General features: G+C 45.0%; 2 protein-coding genes across 5 annotated transcripts; one reads left to right on the top strand and one right to left on the bottom strand.

Annotated features, from left to right (window-relative positions):
- The first annotated feature begins 371 nt into the window (after positions 1–371).
- LOC111964285 (kinesin-like protein KIF20A) lies at positions 372–10,896 on the top strand. 3 transcript variants are annotated; one of them, XM_023988121.2, is made up of 17 exons: positions 372–511; positions 1,613–1,795; positions 6,134–6,259; positions 6,367–6,486; positions 6,593–6,731; positions 6,862–7,037; positions 7,131–7,230; positions 7,418–7,630; positions 7,749–7,935; positions 8,088–8,231; positions 8,339–8,507; positions 8,609–8,755; positions 8,838–9,080; positions 9,183–9,408; positions 9,516–9,607; positions 9,719–9,856; positions 10,092–10,896. In XM_023988121.2, exons 2-17 carry the CDS (start codon positions 1,616–1,618, stop codon positions 10,446–10,448), a joined length of 2,757 nt encoding a protein of 918 aa, XP_023843889.1. In that variant the 5' UTR covers positions 372–511; positions 1,613–1,615; the 3' UTR covers positions 10,449–10,896. The 3 variants fall into 3 exon arrangements, with proteins under 3 accessions (XP_023843889.1, XP_023843887.1, XP_023843888.1); XM_023988119.2 differs by having other exon boundaries at positions 1,602–1,795; XM_023988120.2 differs by having other exon boundaries at positions 1,575–1,795.
- Positions 10,511–21,235, bottom strand: LOC111964293 (cell division cycle protein 23 homolog). Of its 2 annotated transcripts, none has more exons than XM_023988129.2 (16): positions 20,948–21,235; positions 20,617–20,689; positions 20,357–20,494; positions 20,132–20,174; positions 19,914–20,019; positions 18,784–18,916; positions 18,459–18,636; positions 18,267–18,364; positions 18,102–18,183; positions 17,715–17,868; positions 17,040–17,159; positions 16,837–16,912; positions 16,661–16,722; positions 16,492–16,570; positions 11,482–11,601; positions 10,511–11,318 (listed from the first exon to the last, which is right to left on the bottom strand). In XM_023988129.2, exons 1-16 carry the CDS (start codon positions 21,052–21,054, stop codon positions 11,166–11,168), a joined length of 1,722 nt encoding a protein of 573 aa, XP_023843897.1. In that variant the 5' UTR covers positions 21,055–21,235; the 3' UTR covers positions 10,511–11,165. The 2 variants fall into 2 exon arrangements, with proteins under 2 accessions (XP_023843897.1, XP_023843898.1); XM_023988130.2 differs by lacking the exon at positions 10,511–11,318 and adding an exon at positions 12,314–12,348 and having other exon boundaries at positions 11,512–11,601.
- Between the last annotated feature and the right edge of the window lie 221 nt (positions 21,236–21,456).

Genomic DNA, 21,456 nt, shown 5'->3' with positions numbered 1-21,456 from the left:
GGACCCAGAACAGACTAAACCACAGATAACAGATTAGTTCTATCATTTTTGACTAAACCAAATGTAAACCTCGTCCTGGACTGGAACCGGGTGATTTTTAATCCAGGGCTAGGGTCCATGCAATGGCATTTTCCTAGATAACAGTATTAGAACATTTGTAGATATACAATAACACACACGTAACTAACTAAAGCATTCAAATGATCAAATTAACACTTTCTAAATTCGCATTCCTCTAGACTAGAAATTTGTCTGTAGCTACGAGCTTCCTATTGGTCAATGTCTGTGTGGCGTCTGCGTAACCTTTATCCTGTGATTGGTTGTGCACGTGAAGCGCGATGTTTGAATTGGTTGATTCAGTGGACGCCTTTGAGGGAAGTGTCTATGCACAAAACAAGGGGCATCGTCAGGTATCATTTCATGGCTAGATAGAGCAAGTTGTTTCTGTTTATTAAAAGGGTCGTTTTTGGGGAGGTTGCATTTACGAAGATAACTCACCGCGACTGACGAGGTAATTGGATTTACTTTAGAATTAGAGCATTCACTTGATGAAACTAACGTTACCTGAAGCGAACTACCTTTGCTAGATAAATGGCGAACGTTAGCCAGCTAAGTTATCTTGTTTTTGCTAACGTTAATCGGCGCTTGCTAGGTAACGTTAGTGCATTTGAGATTATTATTGTACAATGAAAAGCGCGTTACAAATGTATTTTCTTTTCTTTTGTAAATTACATGCAAGACATTTTAATTAAGAAACGATTTGCTAGGTAACTGTTAGTTACCGGGGCAGTTTAGCTAAACAAAGCAGTCAGTCTGTTTGCGTGTACCTGCCAATCACCAAGCCAGCCAATGGGTTGCTTTATGTTGGTTCAAAAGTTTTGGCCACGTTTTCAACACTGGAGCAGCAGCCCCGTAGTTAATGAATTCAGATGTCTAAAAATATCAGTAATGGCATAATTTCATTTGGGATTGAGGCATAGAAGTGAATGAATCTAACACGTGAGGTGGGACTTTGTACTTTAAACCACTTTTAGATCTGAAAACAAACTGGGCTAGTTAACCCTCTAGAATAAACACCAGTGTTTTGCAGACCAGCAAACTTGACTTTTGGCCCCTCGAGTCATCCAAGGTTCCCTTGCCTACATGTAACACGTTACAAACATAGTCCCGTGTAGCTCAGTTAGTAGAGTATAACGCCCCAGGGTTGTGGGCTAGATTCCCATGGGGGACTAGTATGAAAAAATGCTTAAAATGTATGCAATCATTACTGTAAGTTTTTAAATGACTAAAATGTAAAATACATATGAATGATGTCAAAAAGAAAGGAGGACCAAGGCACTCTTCATATAATTAAAATGCCTTACAAATAAAGGCATTTTAATTACATTAAGTGCCTTGGTCCTCCTTTCTTTTTGATGACCAATTTACCCCTTTTACCAAACAGCTCCTTCTGTCTACCAGAACCTACTACTGTGTACCTTAGCAGCGCTTCCCTTCCTCCCTTTTCTACATATGAAAGTTATTTTAATAAACCTGGAAAACGTGTTGATGTAGATTTCACTCACTCTTGACAGCTCTGTGATCCCAGAATCTCAATTCAGTCACCCAACAGGTTATGGCGTTGTCTATGGCATCTCCGTGTGGAGTCCTGTCTGAAGAGGAGGAGGGGGGCATGGCTGTGTTTGAATCCACGGCAGCTGACATCGGCGGCCTGGTAGGACGACTGAACGAAGTGACTCTGCCTGAGCTCTCCATCATCTCCCCTGGACTAGAACCTCGGCCATCCATCAGAGAGGTGAGACCTTAGCTCTGACTGAACTCATAACACTCTGCACTTGAGACACATATTTAAGGTTCCTTTATTACAGGCCTACCAGTACTTGTTTATCAGTGAATGTAATGTTAATAGGATAATTATCATTGTTTTAGTTTACTGCGGCGCCCTCCTTTGTCCCACCTCCCACACATGTGGTGACCACACCCAGTATAACCAGCGTGTCCAGAGATGCAACCTCTATCATCACTCAGTGCCTGGGCTTACCTCCACTGTACCCGCACCCCACCCATCTGCACATTATGCCCTGAATCAATTCTACCACGCCCAAAAATCTGCTCCTTTTATTCTCTGTCCCCAACGCACTAGACGACCAGTTTTGCTAGCCTTTAGCCGTACCCTCATTCTGTTCCACGGGTGATGTGGAGGCTAACCCAGGCCCTGCGTGTCCCCAGGCACTCATTTGTTGACTTCTGTAATCAAAAAAGCCTTGGTTTCATGCATGTTATCAGAAGCCTCCTCCCTAAATTTGTTTTACTCACTGCTTTAGTACACTCTGCCAACCCTGATGTCCTTGCCATGTCTGAATCCTGGCTTAGGAAGACCACCAAAAATTCAGAGATTTCCATACCCAACTACAACATTTCCCGTCAAGATAGAACTGGCAAAGGGGGAGGAGTTGCAATCTACTGCAGAGATAGCTTGCAAAGTTCTGTCATACTTTCCAGGTCTATGCCCAAACAGTTCGAGCTTCTAATTTTAATCCACCTGGGAGGGCACCTGTCGACCCGGCATCTGAGCTGGTTTTCAGACGGTGTGTTCCTCCCGCCCCATGTGGATTTGCCTCTGCGTAGGCCCAGGCCAGACCTAGGGAGGCAAGGGACGCAGGCATGCTCGGTGATGGCGGGGCCCCAGGCCAGACCCAGGGAGGCAAGGGACTCAGACACGCTTAAGAATTCATCTCTCCAGAAATAAGTCTCTCACTGTTGCCGCCTGTTAAAGACCCCCATCAGCTCCCAGCTGTGCCCTGGACACCATATGTAAATTGATTGTCCCCCATCTATCTTCAGAGTTCGTTCTGTTAGGTGACCTAAACTGGGATATGTTTAACACCCCAACAGTACTACAATCTAAACTAGATGCCCTCAATCACACACAAATTATAAAGGAACCCACAGGTACAACCCTAAATCCGTAAACATGGGCACCCTCATAGATATTATCCTGACCAACTTTCCCTCCAAATACCTCTGCTGTTTTCAATCAGGATCTCAGCGATCACTGCCTTATTGCCTGCATCCGCTATGGGTCCGCGGTCAAACGACCACCCCTCATCACTGTCAAACACTCCCTAAAACACTTCTGCGAGCAGGCCTTTCTAATCGACCTGGCCCAGGTATCCTGGAAGGATATTGACCTCATCCCGTCAGTCGAGGATGCCTGGTCGTTCTTTAAAAGTAATTTCCTCACCATCTTAAATAAGCATGCCCCTTTCAAAAAATGTAGAACCAGGAACAGATATAGCCCTTGGTTCACTCCAGAACTGACTGCCTTTGACCAGCACAAAAACATCCTGTTGCGGACTGCAATAGCATCGAATAGTCCCCACGATATGCAACTGTTCAGGGAAGTCAGGAACCAATACACACAGTCAGTCAGGAAAGCAAAGGCTAGCTTTTCAAAACAAATGTGCATCCTGTAGCTCTAACTCCAAAAAGTTTTGGGACACTAAAGTCCATGGAGAACAAGAGCACTTCCTCCCAGCTGCCCACTGCACTGAGGCTAGGCGACACGGTCACCACCGATAAATCCATGATAATCGAACATTTCAATAAGCATCTCTACGGCTGGCCATACTTTCCTCCTGGCTACCCCAACCCCGGCCAACAGCTCCACACCCCTCGCAGCTACTTTCCCAAGCCTCCCCAGCTTCTCCTTCACCCAAATCCAGATCGCAGATGTTCTGAAAGAGCTACAAAACCTGGACCCATACAAATCAGCTGGGCTAGACAATCTGGACCCTCTATTTCTAAATTTATCTGCCGCCATTGTTGCAACCCCTAATACCAGTCTGTTCAACCTCTTTCGTTTCGTCCGAGATCCCTAAAGATTGGAAAGCTGCCACGGTCATCCCCCTCTTCAAAAGGGGGTGACACTCTAGACCCAAAACTGTTACAGATCTATGTCCATCCTGCCCTGCCTTTCTAAAGTCTTTGAAAGTCAAGTTAATAAACAGATCACTGACCATTTCGAATCCCACCGTACCTTCTCCGCTGTGCAATCCGGTTTCCGAGCTGGTCACGGGTGCCACTCAGCCACGCTCAAGGTACTAAACGATATCATAACCGCCATCGATAAAAGACAGTACTGTGCAGCCGTCTTCATCGACCTGGCCAATGCTTTCGACTCTGTCAATCACCGTATTCTTATCGGCAGACTCAACAGCCTTGGTTTCTCAAATGACTGCCTCGCCTGGTTCACCAACTACTTCTCAGATAGAGTTCAGTGTGTCAAATTGGAGGGCCTGTTGTCCAGACCTCTGGCAGTCTATGGGGGTACCACAGGGTTCAATTCTCGGGCCGACTCTTTTCTCTGTATATATCAACGATGTCGCTCTTGCTGCGGGTGATTCCCTGATCCACCTCTACGCAGACGACACCATTCTGTATACATCTGGCCATTCTTTGGACACTTAACTTACCTCCAAACGAGCCTCAATGCCATACAACACTCCTTCTGTGGCCTCCAACTGCTCTTAAACGCTAGCAAAACCAAATGCATGCTTTTCAACCCACACCCGCCCGCCCGACTAGCATCACTGCTCTGGACGGTTCTGACCTAGAATACGTGGACAACTACAAATACGTAGGTGTCTGGCTAGACTGTAAACTCTCCTTCCAGGCTCATAACAAACATCTCCAATCCAAAATCAAATCTAGAATCGGCTTTCTATTCCACAACAAAGCCGCCTCCACTTACGCCGCCAAACTTACCCTAGTAAAACTGACTATCCTACCGATCCTTGACTTTGGCGATGTCATCTACAAAATAGCTACCAATACTCTACTCAGCAAATTGGATGTAGTCTATCACAGTGCCATCCGTTTTGTTACCAAAGCACCGTATACCACCCACCACTGCCACCTGTATGCTGTAGTCGGCTGGCCCTCGCTACATATTCGTCGCCAGACCCACTGGCTCCAGGTCATCTAAGTCTATGCTAGGTAAGGCTCCGCCTTATCTCAGCTCACTGGTCACAATAACAACACCCACCCGTAGCACGCGCTCCAGCAGGTATATCTCACTGGTCATCCCCAAAGCCAACACCTTTTGGCCGCCTTTCCTTCCAGTTCTCTGCTGCCAGTGACTGGAACGAATTGGGGAAAAAAAGTCTCGCTGGAGACTTACATTTCCCTCACTAACTTTAAACATCAGCTATCTGAGCAGCTAACCGATCGCTGCAGCTGTACATAGTCCATCTGTAAATAACCCACCCAATCTACCTACCTCATCCCCATGTTTCTTGTTATTTACTTTGCTGCTCTTTTGCACACCTGTATCACTACTTACACATCATCTGCTCATCTATCACTCCAGTGTTAATTTGCTAAATTGTAATTACTTCGCCACTATGGCCTATTTATTGCCTTACCACCTCATGCCATTTGCACACACTGTATATAGACTTTCTTTTTTTCCTACTGTGTCATTGACTGTACGTTTGTTTATTCCATGTGTAACTGTGTTGTTTCTGTCACACTGCTTTGCTTTATCTTGGACTTGAGAACTTGTTCTCAACTAGCCTACCTGGTTAAATAAAGAATATGTAGCACAACACTACATTGTGGTCACGGCTTATTTAGACACACCTTTCACCACTGACTCTTCTGCAACACTTGATACAACTCTTTTTGAAGACAGTGAAGTTGGACAGTGTTTCAGTTTTCCCAGACTGTCATTTTCTTTGCAATGGGCATTAGGGTAGACTCTAGACAGTTATTTATTGGTTGCGACGCCCTCCAGTGATTTGTCACAAAGCAATGAGACGGGCCATCTTTTCACAAGTGCTTTATTTCACACAAACGTGAATGCTTTATTTTCTGGTCAGATGTTACACAAGCTGTTGGCTTAGGACTACTCCCTCTAACTGACCTATCAATCCTCTGACATTTTTTGCTTGTCATTTGTTCATTCATAAACATTTTGCCCCAAAAACACAGATTTCCATTGGAACGTTCTAAGTGTGTAGCTGATTTACAGAAGGGGGTCAGTGATAGGCCTATAGTATGAAAATGTTCAACAATGCTGTTCATCACAGAACAACAGTACTATCACCACTTTCTGTCCTCTAATATTCAGAAAGCATTGGCAAAGCCTGGGGTGATCAGACAAGGCAGCGATGGTGAGGGGAACACTGACAAAGTGAAGGTGTTTCTGCGTATCCGCCCCCTGACTGAGGGAGAGAAGGAAAGAGGAGAGGAACAGGTACGATCTGCACTCTAAATTCCATCCTATTATCGTCCCATCCTATTCTCCATGTCAACTTTGAAGTACTTGTGAGACGGGTGTTATTTCCCCTCTTCTCATTTCAGGGCTGTGTGTGTGTGCAAAACGAAGAGAGTCTGATGCTCAAAGCCCCCAAAGACTCCCAGAACATGAAGAGTGCAGAGAGGGGAGTCACCCAGAGCATGCACAAGTTCAGCTTCTCACAGGTAAACAGTATGACCTTCACACAAGACCTGAGAGATAACTCTACTATGACACGTACCACATTATAATATACACAGATCACAGATGTCTTTTCATATGTACCTCTAGATCTTTGGTCCAGAGACCAAACAGCAGGACTTCTTCGAGAGCACCATGAAGGAGATGGTGAGAGACGTGCTTCGTGGAGAGAGTCGGCTCCTCTACACATATGGTGTCACCAACTCTGGCAAGACCTACACCATTCAGGGTGAGATAGGATTGGTTGTCACCAAGTAACCACAGAAAGCTAGACATTTCCACTATCTTGGTTTAGCTGTTTGCTAAGTATACAGCGGAGATGGGTACCACAAAGTACTGACGTGACCTTTCCCCTGTAGGAGTGGGTCGTGAGGCGGGCCTCCTGCCCCGGGCCTTGGTGTCTTTGTTCAGGAAGTTGCAGGGCCGTCTCTACGGAGCCATGGACCTCAAGCCTGTCCTCTACCAGGAGGTACGCCAGCTGGATGCCGGTGAGGTCCGGGCTGAGGAGATCCGCAGAGACTCTCTGCTCAAAGAGGTGAGGGAAACAGGAGCACAAATCACTCTGGAATCATTTGTCAACTGAGTCACATGATGCCACGTTCCTCTTCCTGTGTCTTCTCTATCACAGGAGGATGGCATGACTTCTCGGATGCGAGGTGGCACTAGTACCTGGGACAGCGGCATCGGTGGACACTCCATAACCAGCCACATCGCCACCCAGCTAGAGGGTGAGGGCATTCAGACTGTAACATGACTCTGCTCTCTGACGCCTGGTGGACACTGAAGCCAAGTCTAGAGTTAGACCTATACAGCATTTACACAGCTGCTTTATTATATAGGCATTGGTAGTAGTATGTAGAGTATAATCCTGGAGGTTGAGTGGTCACTGCTCAACACGCCCTTGTCTCCCAGCAGACTCTGACAGTGTGTGTCTGGAGCCAGACAGCCTGTCTCACAGCGGAGGGGAGGAGCTGGAGGAGGGGGTTCAGTTCTCTGTGTGGGTGTCCTTCTATGAGATCTACAACGAGTTCCTGTACGACCTGCTTGAGGCTCCGCCCTGCCTGCAGCCTAAGAAGAGGGCCATCCTGCGGCTGAGTGATGACAAGCAGGGGAACCCTTACGTCAAGGGTAACGCTCACATTCACTAAGAAAACATGCTTGTAGATAATATCTAATATGTAGATAGTCTTATTAATGTTTTTCATTGTAGTTTCACATTACTGACCTTTGTTTTTGTGTTGTGCAGATCTCACCTGGGTGCAGGTCCGCAGTGCAGAGGAGGCTTGGAGAGTGCTCAGGGCAGGCCGGAGGAACCAGAGCTTTGCCAGCACTCACCTCAACCACAACTCCAGTCGCAGCCACAGCATCTTCTCCACCCGGATCCTGCACGTCCACCCAGAGGCTGACCAGGGCCAGGCCACACGTGTCAGCGAGTACGTCCCATCCAGGCTTCTCATTCTCCAACCCACTGTCTTATACTGAGTGTTCTGTCTGATCTGACATTGGTGGTAGTAGTAGTAGTGATTCTGTCCCACTAGGCTGTCTGTGACCTAGCATTAGTAGAATAGTGATTCTGTCCCACTAGGCTGTCTGTCTGTGACCTGGCTGGCTCAGAGCGTTGTAAGGACCAGCGCAACGAGGAGAGGATGAAGGAGGCCAACAATATCAACACCTCCCTCCACACCCTGGGCCGCTGTATCGCTGCTCTGAGGCACAACCAGAACAACAAGTAGGCCACACACACACATCTAAACAAGAGGAATTCATCACATGCTGGTAAATGAAATGCATCCCAGCATTGTACTGTCCAGATGACACGTTCTCCTGTCCCTACAGGTCGCGACCCCCTCAGGTGGTGCCGTTCAGAGACAGTAAACTGACCCGGGTTCTCCAGGGCTTCTTCTGCGGCCGCGGGCGCTCCAGCATGGTGGTCAACATCAACCCCTGTGCCTCCACCTACGACGAGACCCTACAGGCCCTCAAGTTCTCTGCCATCGCCACACAGGTACAAACAGCTCTCACCTTGCAGTTAATAATACAGCCTTGGTTTCAGAGAAATATTCAGTGTGTGTGGTTGTGACCTCTGTCATCGGTCTCCTTTCTCAGCTGGTCCACGGGCCGTCCACTAAAACCCGGGTGGCCTACATCCTGTCCCTGCTGCGGGAGCCCCAGCCTCACTCCAATGACAGCACTCTGATTGAGGAAGACGAGGACAGTGATGAAGATGGGGACATCACCATGTTTGATTCAGATGTATGTCCTCCGTCCCACTGAATGAAATGTCAACTTGTGTGTGTTGAACCTCGGTGACTGACTGGGTCTGTGCTGTGTTCAGGCTCTGCTGCGGGTCATCGAGGTACTGAAGAGGGAGGTGCAGAGGCAGCGGGAAGAGAAGGAGGTGCTGGAGGCCACCGTCAGAGAGCAGGTGTTCTCTGAGATGATGGAGGTCATCTCTGGCATGGAGAAGGACTTCAGCCAGACCCTGGAGACAGAGAAGGCTCTGGTGGAGGAGAGGTTTGAGGACAAGATCAACAACCTGCAGAAAAGCCTCAAGAGATACTACAACCAGGAAATAGAGGTGAGGGATAGGACAGTCTGTAGATTAAGTTATCGGGTCTTTCAGTGGGTTTAGAATAGTTTTCTATGCTACAGATGGTTGATTCCTTCCCTCCCATCCTAGGAGCGCGATGAACAGATTGAGGCACTGTCTGCAGCCCTGGAGAAAAAGGGAGGTGTGTCCCTAGCAGAGCCAGCCCCACTCCCCCTCTTCCCACCCCTAGGAGGAGAGGCTGAGGGTCCCACGCCCCGTCGCTCCCAGCGCCTGGCCTCCACAACCACAGGAGAGCTGAGCAGAGTGAGGGCTGAGCTGGACCAGTGTCGTGCCGAGCTGCTGGAGAAAACACAAGGTAAGAGAAGAGGGAGGACCAGGACAATCGGGAGTGTGGGAACGAGGGAAGTCTAGATGATTGATTGGCAAATGACATGGGTCTTTATAACTGTAACTCTCTTCCAGAACTGAGGCGCGTCCAGGGGCAGCTCACACCACCAGAGCACTCCGACGCCCTGACCAACGCTGCCGACCGCAAGCTGGGGGAGGGCCAGAGGGTTGGTACTCCAGCCAGTGGCGTAGTCTCCTCTCACATTACCCCCGTACCTTTTTGTATTAAACATTATATCCATTGCTGGGATTTTAACATGTTTGTGCCTCTGCTGCAGAACCTGCGTCAGTTGCGTCTGGACCTGCAGAGGCTGGGTCTGAACCTGCAGTCTGGAGAGAGGGCATGCTGCCGTAACACTGGTGGGGAGAGGCTGCGCCATGCGCTCACTGCTGCAGACCACACACTGGCCAAACAGGTACACATCTATAGAATTCAATAGGACTTCATTCCTAGGCAGGGGAGGGGAACACTTTGTTCTTAGTGATCCGAGGCAGGGGAGGGCTGCTACTAGTTAGTGTGTTTCTGTCACTTTGAAAAAGCATTTATTCAACTGAATCTGTGGGAGGTAGACTTCGTAAGCCCCCCCCCCCCCCCCAGTGTAAAGAAGATAACCCTGTCCAACCCTCACCCTGTCTACTCCTCTCCCTCAGGACCAGACCCTGGTAGAGCTACAGAACGGCCTGCTGCTGGTCAAGGCTGACCTGAGGAGGAAGGCGGAGACCCTGGCCCAGATGGGTCAGATGCCCCCCTGTGGCTCGGCCTCTGCTACTCCCGGCTCCTGTCAGAAGAGGGGCTGTGGGGCAGCAGGCAACGCTGAGAACCAGCCCCCAGAGAAACGACACTTCTTCCGCTCCCTTTTCCCACAACACACCCCGTCACGAAACGGACAACAGGGACGCCCCCGTGAACCTCAAACCACACCCTACTCACGGATCCTTCGCTCCCGCCAACAGTCCCCTCCCCCAAGTCCCGGCCCCTCTGGCAGGTACAGGGTTACCAAATGCTGACTTGAACTAAAAGTCATCCTGATTTTATCCTCTACCGTTATGCAAACCAAATTGTAAATCTGTACTATTTTGCAATTGTTTAATGCCTTTTTATTTCAAGTGTTACTACATTATCTGCACGGCTACGCTATCTTCCTTAGGAATGCAAAAGTTGTTTGTAGTGGACTCTGGTATACCTGAGTATTAAACACAATGCTACAACTTTTCAGTTTCTGATCTGAGAATAAATGTTTGTCAAAATGCAGGGTAACATTTGAGATTCTGGTTGAATGAGGACTGATGCCCATATTACCTCCCTGCTAAAGTGCTGTAAGAGTTGTTACTATTAGACATGGTTTCAATTGAATTCTCTAATGTAAAGGTTTTGCTTTCAATGTTTGTCCAGTCTTTCAATATACTTTGGTGCAACAGTAAAATTTATAATAAAAATGCTTTCTAAGTAACATTAGCATGCAGTTTCCATTGATTTAATGACACAACTGTCAATGGTTCTGAGAATTCTTTCATATTAAAAAGTAGGGTGGCAACTGCTGTACCAACATGTAAACATACAAATATTTACATTATGTATAAGGGTAGACATTCAGTGTCCCTCGATATGGCATTAAGTACTAATTCACCATAACTGTATATGGAACCAACAGGATATAAGGCAGAGATGAGATTGTCCCATTAGTCAGTGATGCAGAGCTTTCAGCTAGCCAGTGGGGTGGTGTGTCAGGGGGAGAAGGAGGACAGATCGAGGGGAGACACCCTCCTAACAGGGGTGTTGTTGGAGGACAGCGGTCCAAATAGGTCTGTGGAGGAGGCCTCCATATGGTCTCTGACCTGGGAGATCTGTCTGAGTAGAGCCTTGCCTTCCTCACGAGCCTGTAGAGGGACACCAAAGCAATCAGCCAGTACCATAAATACATCTGGTCTGCAACTCCAACAGGACTGACACTTTAGCTGTACCGGACAAGCAGTAGATATTTTGATAAGATGGACACTTTTTCCCCCCATGAACAACAATTCAACTGGAGGCAGTGCTTACGTCATTGTAGTCACAGCAGCGTTGTGCACACAGTGAAGCCTCATCATAAAGTTTGTTCTTGAAGTAGTACTGGCCAAGGTAACGCAGGGCCGTGCTCACCTCTGCATGCTCCAGCTGCTCCTGTAAGCACAGATATGCACACAAACTTTTCACTAACTCCAGGTGCATTATGGAAACCGTTTACAGTTGAGGAAGCAAACTGAGCAAAACGAGTTTCCATTGAACAAAGTCAGGTAGATCTCTGTTTGAATAAACGTTATGCTACAGAATCGGCATAATGAATATGCCCCCAGCTGTGCCGACACAGGGGGACTGGTCCTAGAGACTAACTCAATGGTACAAACATTCCTTAAAACATACCTATACAATAACCCACATAACAATTTGGCTCAATACTCCAGCATTTTGGATTTGAGATAAAATGTTTTATATGAAGTGACAGTACACAATGTTATCTTTTATTAGAGGGTATTTTCATACATATGTTTTACCGTTTAGAAATTAAAGTACTTTGTATCTAGTCGCCCTATTTGAAGGCATAAATATTTGGACAAATTCACCTATTGTGAATAAAATTGTAAGAAGTTTAGATTTGGTCCCATACTCCTAGCACGCAATGACTACATTAAGCTTGCGACTACAAACTTGCATTTGCACTTTGCTGTTTTTGATTATGTTGTGACCAATAGAAATGAATGGTAAATGTGTCATTTTGCAGTAACTTTTATTCTAAATAAGAATAAAATATGTTTCTCAACACTTAAAATGTTATGTCACAATGTGGATGCTACCATGATTACGGATAATCATGATGAGTGAGAAAGTTACTGACCAGGTTTCCATCCAACCTTTGAGCTTGAACTACATCTGATAAAAAAAGAAAAATAAAGAGTCATGACAGGCCTGATGGAAACAGCAAAATGTCGGGAAAACTTTCCAAATGTCGACAAAATTAAAGACACTAGACAAGGGATCTTTTTGTGTCTGTCACGCAATATGGAGAGTGATCCTCCCACTACGACCCTGGAAAGCATAACGTTTATTAGATTCCAGATAAATTAACTTAGAAACTTCACAGGGTGGTGAAAGTGCACAGTGAGGAGCTTGATGCTCCTTCCAATAAATAGAGGGTCTTATTCTGGTGACATGATGATCAATGCTTGGCTGCTGTTTGACAAATAATCTCACTCTTTTTTTCCCATAAAAATCTCATCATGTAGGTAGCCTACCCTACTTTGCGAGCTGTTGGCTAGAGCACAACATGCCAAGACCAGAGTGGGCACAGAGTGGGCTATATAAACACAACATTTTGTGTGACAAAATCAGAGTTGTAAATGCGATGGAAACCCATTTAACTTTATTTTATTTTATTCGGTACATTGAAATTTAATCGCAAAAGTCATTTTTATGTGCACTACGTCATCACGCACAAACCTGGCTACAGATGCAAAGATAATGCCCCCAAAACATGCTAACCTCTCACCATAACCAATAACGGGATGTTTTTCTTGGGGGTATGATATTTATATCTCTGTAACTTTCTCACCTATCATTATTCACAATTCATTCATGATTATCCACAATCCTGGTAGTATCCACATTAAAATGTAGAAGTGTTCAGAAACATTCTATTCTTATTTACAATAAAAGTTACTTCGAAATGACAATACATTTTTACCATTAATTTCTATTGGGCACAACATAATCCAAAACAATGTGCAAATGCATCCAACAAGCTTGTAGAGCCACTAATTTAATATAATGTAGCCATTGCATTCTAGGAATGTGACCAAATACCATACTTAAAACACTAAGTGAATTTGTCCAAATACTTATGACAACTTCAAATGGGGTGACTAAATACATAAAGTCCTTCAATTTCTAAACTGTAAAACAGATACAGTGCATTCGGAAAGTACTCAGACCCCTTGACTTTTTCCACTTTGTTACATTACAGCCTTATTCTAAAATGTATTAAATAGTTTTTTCCCCCTCATCAATCTACACACAAAACCCTCATAATAACAATAAAAAAAAATTGAAATATCACATTTACATACAGTACCAGACAAAAGTTTGGGCACACCTACTCATTCAAGGGTTTTTCTTTATTTTTACTATTTTCTGCATTGTAGAATAATAGTGACAACATCAAAATAAAAAAAATACACATATGGAATCATGTAGTAACCCAAAAAGTGTTTGGTAAAAGACCAAGTCCAAATTATGGCAAGAACAGCTCAAATAAGCAAAGAGAAACGACAGCCCATCATTACTTTAAGACATGAAGGTCAGTCAATCCAGAAAATTTCAAGAACTTTTAAAGTTTCTTCAAGTGCAGTCACAAAAACTATCAAGCTCTATGATGAATCTGTCTCTCATGAGGACCACCACAGGAAAGGAAGACAGAGTTACCTCTGCTGCAGAGGATAAGTTCATTCGTTACTAGCCTCAGAAAATGCAGCCCAAATAAATGCTTCACAGAGTTCAAGTAACAGACATCTCAACATCAACTGTTCAGAAGAGACTGCGTGAATCAGGCCTTCATGGTCGCTTTGCTGCAAAGAAATCACTACTAAAGGACACCAATAATAAGAAGACTCACTTGGGCCAAGAAGCACAAGCAATGGACATTATACATTATAAGTCTTTGTGAGAAGCAGAGTAGGTGAACGGATGATCTCCGCATGGGTGGTTCCCACCGTGAAGCATGAAGGAGGTGGTGTTTTGCTGGTGATACTGTCTGTGATTTATTTAGAATTCAAGACACACTTAACCAGCATGGCTACCACAGCATTCTGCAGCAATACACCATCCCATCTGGTTTGCGCTTAGTGGGACTATAATTCGTTTTTCAACAGGACAATGACCCAAAACACACCTCCAGGCTGTGTAAGGACTATTTGACCAATAAGAAGAGTGATGGAGTGCTGCATCAGATGACCTGGCATCCATAATCACCTGACCTCAACCCAATTGAGATGGTTTTGGATGAGTTGGACCGCAGAGTGACGGAAAAGCAGTCAACAAGTGCTAAGCATATGTGGGAACTCCTTCAAGACTATTGGAAAAGCATTCCTCATGAAGCTGGTTGAGAGAATGCCAAGAGTGTGCAAAGCTGTCAAGGCTACTTTGAAGAATATAAAATATATTTTGATTTATTTAACACTTTTTTGGTTACTACATGATTCCATCTGTGTTATTTCTTAGTTTTGATGTCTTCACTATTATTCTACAATGTAGAAAATCATAAAATTAAGAAAAACCCTTGAATGAGTAGCTGTGTCCAAACGTATAATATATATATATATACAGTGGGGAGAACAAGTATTTGATACACTGCCGATTTTGCAGGTTTTCCTACTTACAAAGCATGTAGAGGTCTGTAATTTTTATCATAGGTACACTTCAACTGTGAGACGGAATCTAAAACAAAAATCCAGAAAATCACAATTGGATGCATTTGTGAAGTAATGTCATTGCATTTTATTGCATGACATAAGTATTTGATACATCAGAAAAGCAGAACTTAATATTTGGTACAGAATCCTTTGTTTGCAATTACAGAGATCATACGTTTCCTGAGTTCTTGACCAGGTTTGCACACACTGCAGCAGGGATTTTGGCCCACTCCTCCATACAGACCTTCTCCAGATCCTTCAGGTTTCGGGCTGTCGCTGGATACGGACTTTCAGCTCCCTCCAAAGATATTCTATTGTGTCAGGTCTGGAGACTGCTCTAGGCCACTCCAGGACTTGAGATACTTCTTACGGAGCCACTCCTAAGTTGCCCTGGCTGTGTGTTTCGGTCGTTGTCATGCGAAGACCCAGCCACGACCATCATCAATGCTCTTACTGAGGGAAGGAGGTTGTTGGCTAAGATCTCGCAATACATGCCCCATCCATCCTCCCCTCATACGGTGCAGTCGTCCGTCCCCTTTGCAGAAAAGCATCCCAAAGAATGATGTTTCCACCTCCATGCTTCACGGTTGGGATGGTGTTCTTGGGGTTGTACCACCTTCTTCTTCCTCCAAACACGGCGAGTGGAGTAGACCAAAAAGCTCTATTTTGAATCAATCTCAGACCCAAAAGACCCCCATTCCTCCTCTGGATCATCCAACATGGCATCAACAACTTCAGACGGGCCTGGACAGTCGCTGCTTGAGGCAGGGGGACCTTGTGTGGCGCTGCAGGATTTTAATCCAGTGACGGCGTAGTGTGTTACTAATGGTTTTCTTTGAGACTGTGGTCCCAGCTCTCTTCAGGTCATTGACCAGGTCCTCCCGTAGTTCTGGCTGATCCCTCACCTTCCTCATGATCATGATGCCCCACGAGGTGAGATCTTGCATGGAGCCCAGACCGAGGGTGATTGACCATCATCTTGAACTTCTTCTATTTTCTCATTTTCATATAAATCGCAAACAGTGTTGCCTTCTCACCCGCTTGCCTATGTCCTGTAGCCCATCCAGCCTTGTGCAGGTCTACAATTTTATTCCCTGATCCTTACACAGCTCTCTGGTCTTGGCCATTGTGGAGAGTTGGAGTCTGTTTAGATGTGATGCGGTTGTCTTATACAAAGTATCCACATGGCAGTTCACATACAAACAAAGAGAACAGACGGGTCAATAAAAACAACAGCTGTGAGAGCCGGAATTCTTAACTGGTTGGTAGGTGATCAAATACTTATGTCACGCAATAAATGCTAATTAATTACTTAAAAATCATACATGTGATTTTCTGGATTTAGGATTTTCTTTTACCAGTAGAATACCTAAAAAATGATAAGACCTCACATCTTTAATTAGGAAAACTGCAAAATCGGCAGTGTATCAAATACTTGTTCTCCCCACTGTATGTAATATATATATATATATATAATATATATAATATAATATATATATATATATATATATATATAAATATATATAATATTGATTTATGTTTTTAAATAATAATAATAATATATATATAAAAATGAAACACACACACAGAGGACCGTTGGGTTGCTCACCCCACAGGAGAAGATGTCTTGGATGTAGATGATGTAACACTGGGCCGCATCGTCAGACTCATTAAGCTGCTCGTGAAGTCTGTCAACATACATATGTATTAGGGAATATAAAAAAGTCTCAACACAGCATTAAGTGGACCCACACATATACATGCTTTGATGTCCATACTTTGCCAGTTTCAGTAGAGCCATTCTCTCCACGTCCCCCACAGAGTATGCCCTCCAGTAACACTGGACAAAAAGGAAGAATAGAACAATGACAGATCACAGCAGTGGTTCAAATATTACATTCAAATCTACAGGAAAATGAAAAATAATGGCAGAGAGAATGCTGCTGTTGCTAACCTTCTTTGCCTCAATGTGCTGTGAGAGTTTCTCGTAGCTCTCTCCCAAAGCAACCAGCATACGAGAGTCATTGGGCCTGAGGGCCACAGTGACACGTCATTCACACTACAGTATGTAAGGATTTGGTAATAGACTTTACTACATGATACCAAGCACCCACTGACAACAGAACCCTCTACCTTGGTTTTTACTCAAACACACACCTGAGCTGGTGGGCCTTTCGATAGTAGTAAAGACAATAGAATGGCATCTTGAGGATCTCATAGGTCTGTCCCAGGCCATACCAGGCACGGTAGTCTCGTTTGTTCACTTCTATAGCGTGCCTGATCAACAAAGAAAACATACACAGAAATAGAAAACCATGGAGCACAACTCTCTCAGACCCATAGGGTCAGCAATGCCAGTGTGGTGTGCACCAGTTATTTCTTTATATTACCCTTAAAACCACTACTATTTTGAATGTTGTAGCTATAAATTGTCCTGTTTGAAATAGCCCTAGCAAACTTCACATTTCTCAAGTAAAAACTACTTATCGTTACTATCGATATCAGTAAAATGTCCTCGATAAATGACTGGTTCGGTCAGTATCCATAATTTTTGGTTTATTGTCCCAGCTCTAAGCCATGCCATAGTGGAGTGTCAGTCTGACCTGTAGGCCTGGATGGCAGCGGGCCATAGTGGAGTGTCAGTCTGACCTGTAGGTCTGGATGGCAGCGGGCATAGTGGACGTGTCAGTCTGACTGTTGGCCTGGATGGCAGCGGGCCATAGTGGAGTGTCAGTCTGACCTGTAGGCCTGGATGGCAGCGGGCCATAGTGGAGTGTCAGTCTGACCTGTAGGCCTGGATGGCAGCGGGCCAGAGTGGAGTGTCAGTCTGACCTGTAGGCCTGGATGGCAGCGGAGGTGTTCTTCATCTCCATGTACTCGTGGCCCATCAGAGTCCAGGCCCCCAGGCAGCGAGGGTTCAGCTTCAGAGCCCTCTGGAAGTACAGCGCTGCCTTTTCATGTTGCGACCGCAGGCTGTAGTAGTTACCTACACACAGGACAGACAGAATGCACTGGTTAAATACATAACATATCACTTGTAGGTAGAGTTGGTTGTACTTCTTAAGTCATGAAAGGTCTGTCTGTGATTACTGAACATAGTAAAGAGTTCTGGTAAGTGGGTTTATGTCCGGCTTTGACTTGAGAAGAGGTGTGGTTTTCCCATCCTGCTTTTTTTTTTTTTTTCAGTCCTGTTTAGCTGTGTAATGGCAGAATCCTTACCAATGACACAGCAGGTTTCTACCCTGTACTTGTCTATCTCCACCAGGTTGTGGGCCAGGTAGCTGAGCTCTGGCTTCATGCTCTGTGGAAACACAACAGACAGTCAGACATGTTCATAAAGACGGAGCCCGACAGATGGAGACAGTCAAGTAAGTGGGGTCTCACACGGACGTATAGCAGGTTGGAGAACGTGTCCATGTTCTCAATGCGAAAGGGATCCTGCTCCCGCAACTCATTGAACAGAGCCAGAGCCTGGTCAATATCTATGACAAAGAAAAGCATAGGTGTGAAACTGAATAGAGGAAAGAAAATACCTAGCAGAATGTTTCTTCATATTACTTTATTGACTTGACAGACCTCGGATGTTGTGGTAGGCCACAGCAATCTGTGAGATGATATATGTGCTCTTGGAGAAGCCGGACTCAATCAGACTCTGGTATTTCTGCAGGGCCTCTTTGATCATCTGCAGCTCTGTGTACATGTGGGCCATGAAGAAGTCTCTGATCCAGCAGTCTGGCAGAGACAGGGACTTCAGCTGATGAGAGGAGCCACAAGTATATCATTGTAATATTCTATATAAGTTCATTGACATGTAATGTAGTCCAGTAGATCTGGGAACTACTGTAGTGGGTACAGAGGAGAAATTATCTGTGTGAGTTGTGTGTGTGTGTGTGTGTATTACCATGTCAATGTTGGTGATGAGGTTACAGAGCTCCAGCCACGCTCCCCAGTGTAGAGGTAAGGCATGGGTCGCCTCCACAAACACATCTACCGCCTCCTTCAGTAGATCCAGCTTCCGCAGAACCACCCCATACCTGCACACACGCGCAGGTTTGTGAGGTTAAAGACTCACTGAACACGTATATGGGGGAAGTTGTCAAAGACCTGGCCGTGGGGTGCCAGGACAACAACCTCTCCCTCAATGTGATCAAGACAAAGGAGATGATTGTGGACTACAGGAAAAAGAGGACCGAGCACGCCCCCATTCTCATCGACAGGGCTGCAGGGGAGCAGGTTGAGAGCTTCAAGTTCCTTGGTGTTCACATCACCAACAAACTAGAATGGTCCAAGCACACTAAGACAGTTGTGAAGAGGGCACGACAAAGCCTATTCCCCCTCAGGAAACTGAAAAGGTTTTGCATGGGTCCTCAGATCCTGACTGGTTGCATCACTGCCTGGTATGGAAACTACTCGGCCTCCGACTGCAAGGCACTACAGAGGGTAGAGCGTACGGCCCAGTACATCACTGGGGCCAATCTTCCTGCCATCCAGGACCTCTATATCATGCCGTGTCAGAGGAAGGCCCTAAAAATTGTCAAAGACTCCAGCCACCCTAGTCATAGACTGTTCTCTCTGCTACCGCACGGCAAACGGTACCGGAGCGACAAGTCAAGGTCCAAAAGGCTTAACAGCTTCTACCCCTCAAGCCACAAGACTCCTGAACAGCTAATCAAAGGGCTACCCAGACCCCTCTTTTACTCTGCTGCTACTCTCTGTTTATAATCTATGCATAGTCACTTTAACTCTGCCTACATGTGCATATTACCTCAACTAACCGGTGCCCCTGCACACTGACTCTGTACCGGTATCCTCTGTATATAGCCTCACTTGTTATTTTACTGCTGCTGTTTAATTATTGGTTACTTTCATTTTCTTTTTTTACTTAACACTTATTTACATTTTTAAAGCATTGTTGGTTAAGGGCTTGTAAGTAAGCATTTCACTGTAAGGTCTACACCTGTTGTAGTCAGCACATGTGACAAATGACATTTTATTTTGATTTGAGTGTGTGTGATAGTGCGAGGTGCTTACAGGTACAGAGTGAATCCGTCCAGCTCTCCAGCACTGTGCTTCTTACTCAGCTCCACCCTCAGCTCCCGCAGAGCCTCGTTACGCACCTGACCTTTCTCCAGAGGCCCTGCAGCCAATCACAGCAACCAATCAAGACATTGAACTCTGTCCTGAGACACATTTTGATTTAGGTGGCATTGATGCTTTTATTTGGTGGCATAGAAAGCTTAGCTCCTCACCCAAGCTGTCCACAGTCTCATCATCTTTCTTCTTTTCTCCAGACTGGAAACCAAGGAAACAGATCAGTGTCAGAATTTGACAACATCCCTGAAATGACAGGCTACATTGGATGGCCGCCATTGAGGAGTTGCAAGTATTCAGGACAATTGTATTGTCTCTATTCCCATTGTGACAACTAGATTTCTAGAGGTGATGTTGCTGTGAATGCTGAAACACCATCTCACCAGATAGCGAGAGTACATGTACAGGAAGTATGCTTTCTGGCTGCGGCAACCGCGAAGGAAGTAGGCAGCACGGTCATACTCTTTCAGGTCAAAGTAGGACTTGGCCAGGCCAAGAGCATCCAGGTCCTGAGCATCCTCCTACAACCAGGATGACAGAGAGGTAACAGAGATTGTACATATCACTCAAATGGCATCCAATTCAAAAACATAAGCAACTTGTTCATGCATTAACAAGGAAAATATTATCTTTAGCCACAAACCTCAGTAAAAGTTGCCGATGGAGGTAATTCATTCTTGGGAAGGGGTTCCAAGGCAAATGCCAACTCTGAAGCCCTAAAATAAATGTCACACAACCATCGGTGATATCACTGACGTAGTTAACGCAATGTTTTATCAACTTCAATACGAACCTGTATTAAGAAAATAAGAGCCTGGACCGGTCTGAAAAAAACAGGCTAGATTTGACAAGACTTGCAAGTTAATCGTTAGCTAGCTAGCTAGCATTAGCAAGCTAGCTAACAACTGTGAGTTCACCAACTGAAGCTATTCTTCACTGAAATAAATACAATGATCAAGAATAGAGCTTCTTACCATTTCACGCTATGTACAAGTCCTCTTTCTTTACAAAGCGATATCACAGAGATCAGCTGTTTTTTTATTTGAACTAAATCGCCAAACTCACTACACAAGGCCGCCATTTTTCATACCTTGATTGTACGTCATAAAAACACAAGTCGCGATTGGACAGCATTAGGGCTAATCGATTTATAGCATAGCTTTTCAGCTGTTTCCCTGAAATTATTCTTTATAATGTAACAAAGTTTTAGAAATGAGTTGAAGTCTTCTAAGAATAGGCTACCTAAATATTTTTAAGTGAGATGGAAATCAATTACAATGCAGTTCAAAAATTATCCAGAAGGTGGCAGCCTGTACCACAGAACACGATGCATTTTGCTACAGTACTGTCAAGACAGCTAATTAGGTTTCCAGTATGTAGAATACATTTTTTTTGGACAGGCCTGATGGATACAGCACATTTGTCTGTAAATTTTCCAAATGTTGACAAAACAAAGATTTTATGGACAAATATTGATAATATC

This window comes from Salvelinus sp. IW2-2015, linkage group LG5, assembly GCF_002910315.2.
Source record: "Salvelinus sp. IW2-2015 linkage group LG5, ASM291031v2, whole genome shotgun sequence".
Classification (NCBI taxonomy): Eukaryota; Metazoa; Chordata; class Actinopteri; order Salmoniformes; family Salmonidae; genus Salvelinus; species Salvelinus sp. IW2-2015.
The sequence above is the reverse complement of the archived record's forward strand: the minus strand, read 5'-3'. Positions and strand labels throughout refer to the sequence as shown.